The sequence below is a fragment of the Myzus persicae genome, unplaced genomic scaffold (genome assembly GCF_001856785.1).
Source record: "Myzus persicae strain clone G006 unplaced genomic scaffold, MPER_G0061.0, whole genome shotgun sequence".
Taxonomy (NCBI): Eukaryota; Metazoa; Arthropoda; class Insecta; order Hemiptera; family Aphididae; genus Myzus; species Myzus persicae.
In genome coordinates, this window is record NW_019100975.1 from 6,068 (window position 1) to 21,316 (window position 15,249).

General features: G+C 28.1%; 1 protein-coding gene and 1 pseudogene across 1 annotated transcript; one reads left to right on the top strand and one right to left on the bottom strand.

Annotated features, from left to right (window-relative positions):
* Positions 1–6,164: 6,164 nt before the first annotated feature.
* Positions 6,165–8,435, top strand: LOC111027099 (annotated as a pseudogene).
* A 1,955-nt stretch (positions 8,436–10,390) lies between these two features.
* On the bottom strand, positions 10,391–11,620 carry LOC111027098. Its single transcript, XM_022305324.1, has one exon. The coding sequence runs from the start codon at positions 11,600–11,602 to the stop codon at positions 10,391–10,393; it is 1,212 nt and encodes a 403-aa protein (XP_022161016.1). The 5' UTR covers positions 11,603–11,620.
* Positions 11,621–15,249: the final 3,629 nt, after the last annotated feature.

Below are 15,249 nucleotides of genomic sequence, written 5' to 3' on the forward strand. Positions count from 1 at the left end.
TATTAAAATTATACATATTATGTAATATGTTATAATTCAGCGGCTCCCAACCTTTTTAGTTGTGTGGACCACCAATTTTGTAAAAAAATCTCTGAGGCCCACTATAATAGCATAACTAAATCGTATATACTTATAAATATATATTATATGAGATAACACTACATTGAAACCTCAAAGTTCGATACCGTACACTTATTCTACACTCTAGTTAATATTGATCAAATATTGTTATAACCAAAAATATTATAAGTCTGAAACAAAAATGTATAATAATATTATATTGTTCACGGCACAGTACCGTGCTGCCCGCGGCCCATGGGTTGAGAACCGCTGTGTTATATTATATACCTACATATTAGCTTCTTTTCATATACGTGTATTCTGATATTCGTGTTTGAATGGAATATTTAAATGAATTAAATGTAAAAAATCAACAAAAAATACAGTTAACAGTGAATGCTACTAGTTATGTCCTGAACAATTATAAATTATGGATTGATTGAGTAATTAATAATATTATATAAAATGTATAGCTATACTCTATACTTATACCTGTATAGGTATATTACGTATAATAATATTTATGACGCATAATTTGTTCATTGTTTACGATGTTTGGTGGCGACGAAGGATGGTTTCTAGGAAATATTGTCCGAAAACGATTACAGATTAGACTCACGCACACTTAAGGTGCCTTTACACGTAGAATCTTTCCTTCACTCCTGGAACGTACGGGTTTGAGCGATTACTTGACTGCGCGCAATCCTCTCTAGTCAAATTGCTGTAAAATTCTTTCCCGCGCGCTTTCCTTCTTTCCATTCGTCCTTCGCTCAAAAACGTTCGTCTAAAGTGTATTCCCGACGTTTTGAAAGCGTGAAAGCGTGGCGCGTGGAGTGTTCGAAATTCCAACAGTTCTGCAGTCGCGTGGAAGTTTTTTATAGTAAAAAAGCTAAATATTTTTTTTTCAAAATGATGAAAATTCGAGAAAACAATCGTATTCGTACTATTGCGTTTGTTGGATTGTTTTCAATAATGGATCAAAATCGATCAAAATTGAGACGAGTTCGCAGTGTGTGGGTGAAGGAATATCGGAGGCGTTTTGGTCATTTGCCATTAATATCGGAACTACGAGAAAATTACCCAGACGATTTTAAAAATTATTTATGGATGGATAGTGCATGTTTTGATATGTTATTAGCATTAGTTGGTCCAAAAATTTGTAAAACCGATACAATAATGAGGAAATGTAAAAGTGTAGAAGAACGTCTCACAGCAACACTTAGGTAAATATATTTAGGATCTTAGCATTTAAGTCATTACTTGTGAGTTGTAATTTATTTTAATAATAAAAAATTATAAATGTCAAGGTTTCTGGCAACTGGAAGATCTTTTGAGGACCTAAAATTCAGTTCAGGAATTTCTGCTCCATCATTAAGTGTACTAATCCCTGAAACATGCAAAGCCATTTTTGAAGTGCTGAAAGAAGAATATATGAAGGTAAAGTAACTTATAATATTTGTTAATTATTATGTTATATATTTATATAATTACGGCTGTACGACTGAACTAACTAAAATATCATAGTATTATTACTTATTAGTATTATATCTAGTAATATCACCTAAATATAATACCTAATATCAAATACTCAACCATGCCCCATATAGGTTACGTCAACTGTTATTTGTTAAGATGGCTTAGATTTATTTAATAACATCATAATTACAATAAAATTATTCAAACTTGACTTTATTTTAGAATATAATTGCATAACAATAAATGTAGGTAATACATTATTTTTTAGATGGCTTAGGTTAATATTTAATAACATTATAATTTCAATAAGATTATTCTAACTTCAGTTGACTTTACAATATAATTACAATTAAAATAATTAGAATATAATTACTTAACATTGAACATACGTAAATACGTAATATATTATAGTTACTAGCACCTTTATTTTAGTGTAAAGTGTTAACAATATAATATCGTAGATAAATACATTTAATAAATTTAAATCTGTGAATAATTAACAATATTATGTTGGTGGCTACTGACTTGGTATATTATGAACGGTGTAAAAATTGATAAATCATTAACTTCAACAAAAATTACAAAATGTACCTAACAGAAATGGTTTTTTTTAAATGTATAACATTAGTTTAACATATTATATTAAAGCATTGATTGAAGTATATATTTATTATTTTTAAATACAATAACACATAGGTAGGCGCAGAAAAATGTTTTCGTCACAGGTTAGAATAGTTATTAGAAAACTTTACTGTGTGTTAAGTTAGGTTGACCTAGTCTTTTAGTATTAACCAACTTATTCACATTTTTATTTTATGTTTAAACTTTTAAATAGAAATTATAGATGACTTTTTGAAGTTTCTGAACCTATACCTTCATAAAAGGTTTTTAAAATTGTAAGTTGATTGTTGTTTTCTATAAACGATGAATCATCTGTACATGATTCTGGAATTGAAGGTGGACCATGAGATGACATTTATTCTGCATATGAATCTGGAGTTGAAGGTGGACAATGAGATGAAATTTCTTCTGTATAGTATTGTGGTGTTGGGCTTGAAGGTGTGGCTGTATACTCCAATGGATATGTCCGAGTTACATTTTGATAGTGGTTAGAAGTTAGAGATGGTGCGGCATTATGTGTTGATGGGATAGAAAGCAAATGAGAAAAACATTTATTATCACATACATTTGTATCATCTGTCAATGTATTAAGTAAGCCTCTACGTAAAACTGTGTTTATTATCGATTCGGCATAAACCATTTGAATTGGATCCATTCTTCCTAACTTCTTGGTCACAGTAATGCCGATTGCTTCACACTCACTTACATCAGTAACATTTTGAGTTTTTAAAGCAGCTGTACATACTTTCATAAATTCCAATTGTGTATCAGCCATTTTCATTTTTTTTTTAATTCCAGGACGAATTGGTGAAAGTGTCGCAAATATGCCACTCTAAACAACCATGAATTAATATTTAATTGAACAATTTAATTTTATAAACAAAATAATAACGTAATTTAGTTAAAATTATTCTACTTAATTTGCAAATAGGTACATATCAAACTAACAGACTATTAATCATTATTTAAATAATATGAAATTATCTTATAAATATTTCATCAACATAAAAATATATTTGTAGTTTTTCTGATATTTTTTAGTTTCCTACATCAACAGATGAATGGCTTCAAGTGGCTAAAGATTTTCAAGATAGATGGCAATTTGTTAATTGTGGAGGATCAATGGATGGCAAACACATACGTATTGTTCCACCACCAAAATCTGGATCAACATACTATAATTACAAAATATAAGTACTGAATAATAATAAATTAATTTAAATACTGAATAGATAACTTTTCTTTTTTTACAATAAGTAAGAGTTCAGATTTATCAAAATTTGATACAGGTGTGATAGTACATTAATAAACGATTGAGTATTATGCCCAATAACATATGGAATACATAAGTCAGTGGACTGAAAACTGAACTAATATAGAAGTATGATATTTCCAAATAATTAAGTAATTATAATAATAATGTTATAATAGTTTTGCATTCAAAAAATCTATTAGTGTACCTATTTATTGATATTATAGATGAAGTGTTTTTAGTTCTCACTTAAATTCATACTATCATATTTTAATCATATAATTGTTCATTATAAAAATGTAATATAATATAATTATTAACTATTTATGATACACAATATTCAAATATAGTTCAGATCTGATGTTATGAGCTTAAGTGAGAATACAAAACAATTTATTTAGGTACTATCATTGAATAAATTAATAGATTTTATAAATGCAATACTGTTATAAATTATAACATTATTATTATAAACATATTTATTTCTTTCTTTTTAAGGTTCTATAATGTTTATTTGAACATAAACTAGATACAAATTCATAACCATGATTAAAAGCTATAGAACAAAGCGAAGAAAAATCCAAGAAGAAATTTGTTTACTAACTAGTAATAATATAGAAGTAATCCTTAATGCAACACAGTCAAATACTTCCCTAGTATTTGATGATCAAGGATCTAATAACATTTTATCTTCACCAAAATTAGTTACGAATAATATTTCCAATACCAATGAGAAATTAGTTGGTTCTGAATTAGTTAATGATATTATTACTGATTCATTGAATTTGTCTACCAATAATGGTGCCCCAAATATTGATTTACAAAATAAAATTGCTAATTGGTCTGTAGAATGTAACGTCCCTCATACAACACTAAACAAATTACTAAAATTATTAAAAGAAGAAGATTATTTACCATTAAAATTGTTACCAATGGATAGTAGAACGTTATTGAATATTAAATCAACAATTACCACTGATATAAAGGAAGTAAATCCTGGTATATACTACCATTTTGGGTTAGAGAATGGAATTATCAATAACTCAAAAAAAATAAATTTGGATAATGTAATTAAAATAGTGATTGGTGTTGACGGGCTACCACTATCTAAAAGCAGTTCGAGTCAGTTATGGCCGATTTTAGGATACATTCATCCACACGATGAAAATGTTTTTCCTATTGGAATTTATCATGGTAATCAAAAGCCCAATGATAGTAATGATTATCTCAAATATTTCATCGATGAATGTAAAATATTATTAAAAAATGGGATTATTGTTGGAGGCGTTTTAAAGAAAATTATAATTTACGCTTTTTGTTGTGACGCGCCCGCAAAATCATTTGTTATGAAAGTGAAAGGACATACTGGATTTTCATCTTGTACTAGATGTTTTCAATCTGGAGAATCCTTACAAAATAGAACTTGTTTTCCATATTCTGCAATCCATAGTAAAAAGAGAGATCATAATGGTTATCTTAATATGATACAAGCAGAACATCATTTACGTGGAGGAGTTACATCTAATCTTATTGAATTACTAAATTTTGATATGGTACAATCATTTCCACTTGACTATATGCATCTTGTTATGTTAGGTGTTATGCGTAAACTTTTAAATCTTTGGCTTAGTAAAGGACCAGTTTCAGTTCGTTTGCCTAGTAAGCAAGTATCAAATGTTAGTGAATTGTTGCTATCTCTTAAACCTTGCATTCCAATTGAATTTGTAAGGAAACCTAGAAGTCTGATAGAAATAAGTAGATGGAAAGCTACTGAATTTAGACAGTTTGTTTTATATACTGGTCCTATAGTGCTAAAAAAAGTTCTGTCTAAAGATTGTTATTCAAATTTTATGGCATTAAATATTGCGATGATAATTTTACTTAGCCCAAATCAAAGTGATAAAATTGACTATGCCGATAAACTTTTAAATTACTTTGTCAAGAGTTTTCAACATATCTATGGATCACATTACATTTCTCATAATGTGCATGGTTTGTTGCATATCGTTGATGACTATCGTAACTTTGGTCCATTGGATTTCTGTTCTTGTTTTCCATTTGAAAACTTCATGAAAATTCTGAAAACTTCTATTAGAAAACATGATCTACCTTTACAACAAATTATTCGGCGGTATAATGAGAAATGTTCAAATGATATTGTTGCAGATGGTAGTTCAATGGAACTTAATTCTAAAAAAGTTTACCATCATAAACTAGGTCCTTTAATAGAAAATATAACTTGTGGTCCTCAATTGGTAACTTTGAAGGTTAAAAATTTTACTATTAAATTAAAAACTACTGCAGACAGATTTGTACAAACATTTAGAGGAGATATAGTAACTGTGGTCAATATTGCACACCTTATCGATACAAATGAGCAAGTTGTTATTGGGTATAAGTTTTTAAGGAAACAACCTTTTTATGAAAACCCATTGAAGTCTTCAAAATTTAATATATACATTGTGGGGAATAAATCAACTGATTTGCAATACTGGAAAATAACTGATATCCATTTCAAAGTAATGATTCTGGTTTCTATGGATCAACAAATTGCAATGCCAGTTATTCACACAGTCTGCATGTTATAGATTTGTATAATATATTATTTGTACATAACGAGCTGTACATTTTTAATAGAGGTTTTATACATAGATTAAAGGTGTATAATATAATTTTAAATATAGGTGCCTACACAATTGTAATATATATATATACATTTTTAATTTATTTTACTTTTGTTTTAGTAAGTATAAAGATGTGGATAGTTGTTGTGTTTCAAAATGATAATAGTGTTGCTGCGGTACCAACAAACTGGTACAAAGATGGTATGTGTGCCTGGCCAAAAAATGCTGTTAAACACAAAAGTGATTTGATTCAAAATCAGATTGAACCGACCAGGTCAGAATTTGACCGCTTTCCAGCCAGGAAACTGAGCTCTTCGCCGATATGTTAGTTCCTTTATAGTACACATAATATATATTACATAATAGTAATTTATAAGCACTTTTTATAAACAATAAATAATTTAATATTATTGAATATTATTTCATATTTTATATTACTATGAAATATATATATATATTTTAGAATCTCTTAAGGAAGCAGAAGAAAAGGCTGCAAAAGGTATGTTTCCTTCAGACTTGTCATCGGCCGAAGAAAACATAACAAATGACAATGTTATTAAAAAAAAGAAATGTTCCAAAGATGTCTTTACTGAAAAACAGTCTCAGCCCTCTAAAAAAAAAAGGTCCCTTAGTCCACCACCAATTTTTGAGGAGAGTTTTGGTAATTAAATTATATGATAAACTAACTAAAGTGTAATAATATAAATTTGTATGTAGTTTAAGTGTATTTGTTATTGATAATATATTTTATAATTTACTATAGGTACCTAACCTTACCTAACCTATACTTGTAACAGTAAATACAAATAATTTAAATATAAAATGTATATTGTATATAGATGTTGAACATGCAGATACAGCCAGCAAAGATTTGTTATGGCCATCACAACAATATGATTTTCCTTTGGCTAGTACTAGTAAAGATCAGGTCTCAAATATTTGTGCTGATAACATTGATTCACAAATAATTAGTACACAGTCATCAAGCACAAAAAGATCACTACTTTTTACTGAGACAGACGATATCATTGACAATAACATAATCTAATAGTTGTTATAATATCTTTTTAACAGTCGATAGTTTTTGCTTAACCCTATAGACTATAAAAAAATAAAAAAATAAATAAAAAATAAATTTAACTTATTCAATATGCTTCTTCAAGTTCAAAATATAATTTAATAATTCAATAATATACTATCTAAATTTAAATACCTATGAAAAGATTGTGCACAATATAATAATAATAATGTGGTCTGCTCTCTTATATATAACACATATATTTATATAATATATATCTGTTAAACTATTTCATTTTGACATATTGGGTTCAACAGGTTTTGATGAGAATATTTTGTTTCAAAGTACACCAAAACCTGATGCATCAGTCCAAATCAAACATTCAAATTCAATTAATGATGCCGGTAATTAAAATTAAAATTTACTTAGTAAATTAAATCTAAATAAAAATGACAACATTTTTTCTTTTTCAGAGTTTGTTAATTTTGTTAAATCATCCTTAATAAATATGAAATATGATATGAAACTTCTATCATATTCAATCGATTCATTAAAAACAATTATGCAAAATATTGAAATGAACACCTCACACATTTCTTCTAACAGTGCGCAACAATGTATTTCAAATATCCAAGAGTTAAAATGGCCAATAACAAATATGATCCAATTAGACGATAGTGAAAAATTGTTGACTGACACTCTTATAAAAAATAATGAAGTAAGTTTTCTTATTAAGAACACCTTATTATTAGGTGTTTATATGTAATGAAAAAAAAAAATAATAATTGTATCTTAGCTGTTTGACCTTAATAAATATATGGAAATAATTATAATATTTTTATTTTTGAATTATTGCAGGTAGGACTGCTGGCAAGGTTAATAGGAAAAAGTATTTCTGAGTCAGTTCGTCGTATGATGTCCAGAATGTTTGAAGATACATTTCTCCAAAACTATTCATACTTGGGTTTCAAAGGAAAATGCAAATTTTCTGGATTGTGCTGTTGTCAATTACTATTCGGTAATATTTAATAAATTAATCATGTAACATTAAAACAATAGTAATGATAATCTTAAAATTTTTCAAAACATAATATTTTAAATGCTCATGACTCACATTACAATATGCCATCATAAATTTGCACTTTTAAATATTTTTAATTTGAAGCTGTGTGAAAAAAATACTCTTAATATATTAAAAAATATAACCTGATGAATTTGATTATTCCTAACTTAAAGTATGATATGTTATGAATTTGTATGAACAGGGGTATGATGTAATTATTTTAAAGGTTGTATTAATTGTAATTTGATTATGAATTTTTATTAGGAGATTTCCACCATTGCTGCCAAGTGGTTGGCGCAGGCACCAAACCGAATTTCAAAAAAAAAACAACTCACCAGCTAACAATATATTATAATTGTATTCATATTTGTGTTATGGAAAGTCACCATACTATTATAATAAATTATAATAAATTTGAAATTGATTATATCATAAACTTGTAGTATATTTTTGATTATTTAATAACAAGTCCAAATGTGTTTTAAGGCTATTTTCTTAATACATAAATATGATAAAAGTATATATATGGGCATGGAAGATTATTATTATTCTATGTGTACATATAAAGGAATATTTTTGAAATATTTAAAACAAATATTGGGACAACCATTCTTTAAAATATTAACACGGTATTTAAAATTTACATTGTTACAATATTTATAGAATTTTGAACTATTTAAAACAAATATTGGGTCAACAATGTTTTGAAATGCTACCACGATATTTAAAATGAATGTTGATATAAAAATGTTTTGAAATACTACCACAATATTTAAAATTAATGTTGATATAATAATTAAAGCAATATTGTTGGAATATTTTTTTTGAATAATTGTTACCATATTTTCTTAGCTGCCATAGGTTATTATGAAAACACTTAAAACTTTTAAATAAAACTTTATAAAATAAAACTTTCTAAACAGTTTAGATAAAACCAAAGAAGCATATTGTGGCGATCTAAATATTTCTTGGCAAAGAAACATATTGTGAAAATATGAAATTGCTATCTGGGGAGTTTAATTACATTTTACTTTATACACCTATAAATTATAACTAAAATCTAATTATAAATTTAGTGGTGATAAATAAATAAACATAAGTTTTATATTATATTTAATGTTCATTGTTGATATTTGCTGATGAAAAAAATAAATACATGTTTTAAAGATAAATATTGTTTCTAAACTAGAAATTAAAAAGGTATACATCCAACATCTTTATTAGAATGTGTTTAAGTTCTAATCAACCCTTGTTAATATAAAGTTAAGGATTATTTATTATTCAAATGTAAACTAGTAATAAAATACTGAAATATATATATGCAAAGAAGTTAGTAAATATGTTCCTAATGAACATTTAGATTTAGTTACTAGAAAGTTAGCTTATGCTTATGAGTATATGGATTGTGAAGACAAATTTAATGAAATATTTTTACCTCCTATAGAAAAATTGTATAGTTCTCTCACTGACAAACATATAACGATAGAGCAATATAAAAACTGACAAAAAAATTTGGAAAGTTTTTAATATAAAAAATCTTCGTGAATTCACTAGTTTATATAATACGATTGATGTTTTATTGTTAACAGATATAATCCAGATGAAAACCATCTCAATACACTAATTATAAATCAAAATCAATTATAGAAATATTGCGTTGTATTTTCATTAAAAGTTAGGGGCGTTGTTTCGATACTTTTTATGAAAAATATTTTAATTTTTATTACATTTCAATTTTGTGATCTTTTTGTACATTGTTTTCTTTGTGATCTTTTATTGATAAAAATAGGAGGTGCGCCAGGAATGGTACTATTATACTACTCACACCTGAATATGTCAATACTTACAATGCATTATATGATACTACTAAATTTATTCATGAAAATATTGATGATTAAAAAATATACTTGATATTTTTCTTGACATTAAAAAAGCATTTGATTCAGTAGACCATGATATTGTACTTATGTGGTATTTACATATATTATATATGAACTACAAATGTGGGCATCAATTCCATATTAATATTTATTACAGTATGTATTGTATTTATAGTAGTAGTATATATTTGTATGTTCACAGTTCGTTTTTCCACTTTAATTTTTTTTGTTCAAGCGGGAATGTTCCGCTCGGACGACTCAGAATTACACCTCACACGAAAATGTTTACCGAGTACACATTTTTTTTTCCATGAAACCTTACTAAATTAATATTTCAAGAAAAAAACACAAATTATTAAATACATTTTTTTTTATTGTTATAAATTAATGTTATATTTACACAAGTTTTCTTACTTCTCTAGTAAAAGGTACATATTCTACGATACGATCATGAATTAATAAACAATAAGCAGTTACACCTGTAAAAGATTCCGATGCCTCAATTTCCAATTGAACATCCACTGCTGAGGCTGTAGCCAAATCATTCTGTTTCGAAGTATCGATAACTATAATAGGAGCGTTTGATAGAAAAGTGGAAGGACTCAATATCGGGTTCCGTATATTTTTTTCATAGTACGATTCTTGAAAAGATGTATACATATCATATAATAAGGTAAAATTATTTTTTGCAAAATCTAAATTTAAATTATCATACGGATAAGCTATCGAGTTTAGAAATACTTTAACGTTTGTTAGATTACAATGATCAAATATACTACTATCTTTTGAAAACGAATTTTTACGTCCCTTCTGCAATCCAATTATGATAAATCGTGGTTTTTCTAATTTCGAAGCAGTTTTCAAGTTCCATACAACTTTTTTAGTAGTCCCGAGTTCAGGATATTCAAAAGTTTCAAAAGATCTAAAAGGTATAAACAAACTTTTTTCTTTTTCTACAAGTTTCAATAACTTTAACCTTTCTTCATCGTCAACAGTAATATGTGGAACCTTCCAGACTATTTTGTTTAAAATCACTTTACCTATAGTTGGAGCAGCTACACCAGTTTTTGAGTTTAACGCATTTATATCGGTATGGCTTCGAGTTAATATCAATTCCAATCTAGAATTAACTAATATTTTTTTAAAGTCTTCAAAAAAACCTAGCCAATATTTCAACGGAATGCAAGCACTAAATTCACCTTTTTCGTTTGCTGATTGTGATGTATTTTTAAAATTCCAGCCAGAATTCTCATAACAATGATAGTTGTCTGGTGTACAGGATAAGTAACCTTTTAACGAGCTAGTGATTCCAAGAATACGTGTACTATCTACTTCTATCCCATTGATTTCTAATCGTATTTGTTCAAAGAGGTAAGAGTAACCATTATTAGATAGTTTCACTTTGTCAGCTTCCGATATTATTCCTTCAAGGAAAATAAAGCTCTCATGTAGATATGGATAAACATCTGTTTGCTGGATTGATATACGTATCTCGTCATTATTATTAAACGATGTTGTATACGGCGTATATGAATGATATTCAATTTTCGTAATTCTAGAATCCGTTTCATACCGTGAACCTATATCTAAAATATCACTCTCAGGCATTCTGCTGTAGTTGATAACCCAAAGCTTGTAAAATTTTTTTATTTTTTCCTGTCAATTTTTTAACTTTATTTGATGTTGCTAGTACCACTTTAGTCTTACGACTAGTTGGACTGATCTGAAGTAATGGGCTTATATTGAATTTTAATCCCATCTCAAGACCCGTAACGTTTAATATGCAGAACGATTGTTAATGTCTCACCAAAATTATCAATCAGGTTATGATCTTGATCAACTAGCTGAACGGTTATTGAGTCAATATTTGTTTTATTCAATTTGTAATAAATTAAGTTTCGTGGTGACTGGATTACTTTAGATCCTGTAATTTCACTAGGGAAAAACTCGTAAATTGAATGACTTTGAAGATGATTGCTGAATGATCCTTGGGCTATATTACACATTACTTTTATAGAATTAATTGTGTTTAAATTAGTAGCTTTTTCCGAACGAAGAATTTCATATTCTGGCTCATATTCTCGTTTTTCAAACCCCAATACAGGAGCTATACTGTTTAAAATCTCAAAGTGTAGAATTCCATTACATTTTATATATGATCTGAAATCATTAGGATCCATTGAAATGTCGAATGTTAACTCTTTATCGTATTTCCTATTATAGACATCTATTTGTTCCTTAACTCTATAATTAATATCTTTAATTTCATAACATCCCTCTTCCAGTTTAATATAACACATCATGTAATTATTATTGTTATTATTATCTTTTACTTGTATAGCAAATTTATTATTATTTTTGTTGATATTCGGGAATGAATTAAATGTTTGTAAACATAACAAAGCTATTTCTGAGTCCTCATAAAGGCTTATAGACGGAAAATAATTTGTATTCAATATAGTGGTATTCCCAGTTAAACTTAAAGTGACTGACTCGTACATTTCAAAATTTAAGATTCGAATTTAATAATGAGATCCGTGACGTTTTATATGAAGAACGACTGTTAATGTCTCGTTCAAGTTATCAATCGGATTATGGTTTTGATCAACTAGCTGAATAGTTATTGAATTAATATCTGTTTTGTTTAATCTATAATATATAAGGTTGAACGGAGATTGAATAACCTTTGTTCCTGTTCTTCCACTTGGAAAAAATTCGTAAATTGAATGACTTTGAAGCTGGTTGCTGAATGATCCATGTGCTATATTACACATCACTTTTATAGAATTAATCATGTTTAAATTAATAGCTTTTTCTGATCGAAGAGCATCGTACATTGGTTCATAGGTCTGTTTTTCAAGCCCGAAAACAGATGCTATACTATTTGGGATATCCAACTTTAATTTACCATTACATTGTATATACGTTCTAAAATCTACATGATCAATACATACACTGAATGATAGCTGTGTACTATATTCGTTATTAAAGCGGAATAACTCTTTTGCAATTTTATTGTTAATATCTTCTATTTCATAACACCCTTCTTCCAGAATAAAAATAAACGTCTCAAAAATATATTTATTACTTGCTGAAGGAATTACTTCTATCTCCAGTCTGTTATTAGTTGAATTTATATTTGGAAATGAATTATATGTTTGTAAACATAACAAAGCTATTTCCGAATCATTGTAAACGTTTAGAGACGGAAAATAATTTGCAGATAATGTAGTTGTATTTCCAGTCAAACTTAATGTAGCAGATTCATACATTGTAAAAATTCAAGACATAAATGACCACAGTTAAATGTATTGAAATCTTGATAGTTAGAATAGTTATATACTATTTTAAACTCTTTAAAATAACGCTGTAATTCAATTGGCGGAGGTAAATCACCGAAGCTATCAAAATAAACAACTTTTTCCTGATTTTTATGAAACGCTACCCAATGACTTCCGTCTCCTGAAGATATGTCCAAGTTTAATATGCCGCATTCAATTGCATACGGTTTTTTAGGTAAGTTATCGCGCGAAAAGACTCCGCGAAAATGATTGATTTTCAACTTTCTAGCATATTTTATAAGATCTTGAGACGACAGCGATCTATCAGGTAGCGTTTTTATCAGTTTTTTTCTTCATCCCATTTTTGGTTGAGTATAAACCACCACCTTTTTTTCTTTTTGAATTTTGATACGCATTATAAACACCAGCACCTCCAGACATCAGACTACCAAGTGCTGACAGACCTGCAAATATAGTTATTAAGGGAACTACACCCCCTGACTGACCTGATGCTAAGATCAACCTTTATACACAATATCGTGATCACGACAAGCCACGTCCAATGGGTTTATTCCTTTATCACCGTGCTCTAGCCTATTTTTTAACTTCGTACCAGGTCCGCAATACTGATAGCCTGGGACATGAGCATCAACTGAGAGACTATTTATAAGAAAGTTTACAAATCCTTTCCCAGTCTTACTTGATGTGCACTTGAGAGTTGTACGAATCATCTATAACTGTCAATAAAATAAAACAATCTGAAGTATTTATAAGAAAAAAAATTGATTTAATTGAACAGCAAGATAAATTAGATATAAAAAATGTAGATGTACAAATGATGAAAAGGCCATCAAGACATGGATCGTTACTACCTGATACTATAAGGACAATACTAGTTGGCCCTAGTTCATCAGGAAAAACAAATATAATGTACAATCTGATCACTCAAGAAAACGGGTTAAGATTTGAAAATATTTACTTATACTCTAAAACCTCTAAACAAGAAAAATATGTTTTATTAAAAAAATAATAGATGATATACAAGGTGCAAATTTATTAATATTTACAAGCGCAGATAAAGTTATAAAACCAAACTTAACTAAGAAAAATTCAATCATTAATTATGATGATGTAATATGTGGTCCACAATCTGTAATTAGAGACTACTTTAGCATCGGCAGGCATTCGGGTGCTAGCTCCGTATTTTATTTAGCACAAACGTATTCTAAAATAACAAAAACAGCTAGTAAGGGATAACTCAAACTTTGTATTATTACTGAAACACGATGACACGAATTTACGACATATATTCAATGACCATTCATCCTCAAATATGAATTTTTTAGAATTTCTTAAAATGTGTCATTTATGCTGGAATCATAGTGATTATGGGTTTATAGTCATCGATACGACTCGAGAAATGAATGAAGGAAGATATGGATGTGGTTTCCATACGTTTATAAAAATAAAATAATTTTAAGTATGTATATATATATAACGTAACACTGTCATTACTAGCATAGCATTATCAGTAGTCATACAACACTGTTATATCCTGTTTACAATCGCAATGAACAGAAAAAAAGTTTTGTTAAAAAATCTGATAACATCGAAAAAAAATATTAAACGTAAAATAATGGGAATGAAACGTGGTATTATAGATTCCGATAACTATTACCGTGAAGTTTTTAAACCTATAACTGATCCATTGAGTTCGTGAACAGAAAAAAATGATCGATATGACTTGCGGCTGACTGATGATACAAAAACAGAAACCGTTCACAGCAGTAGTGATGAAGACAATGACAATGAATTAAATTCATCATTTGCTAATTTTTTTAATGAACGTCCTAAATTGAAAATTATGATAAATCATATGTATTATGATACAGCCACCGATTCATTCAAAATAGGAGATTACACTGTAACTTTTAACCATGGTAACTTACAGCTGCTTAACAAATACTATCCGTG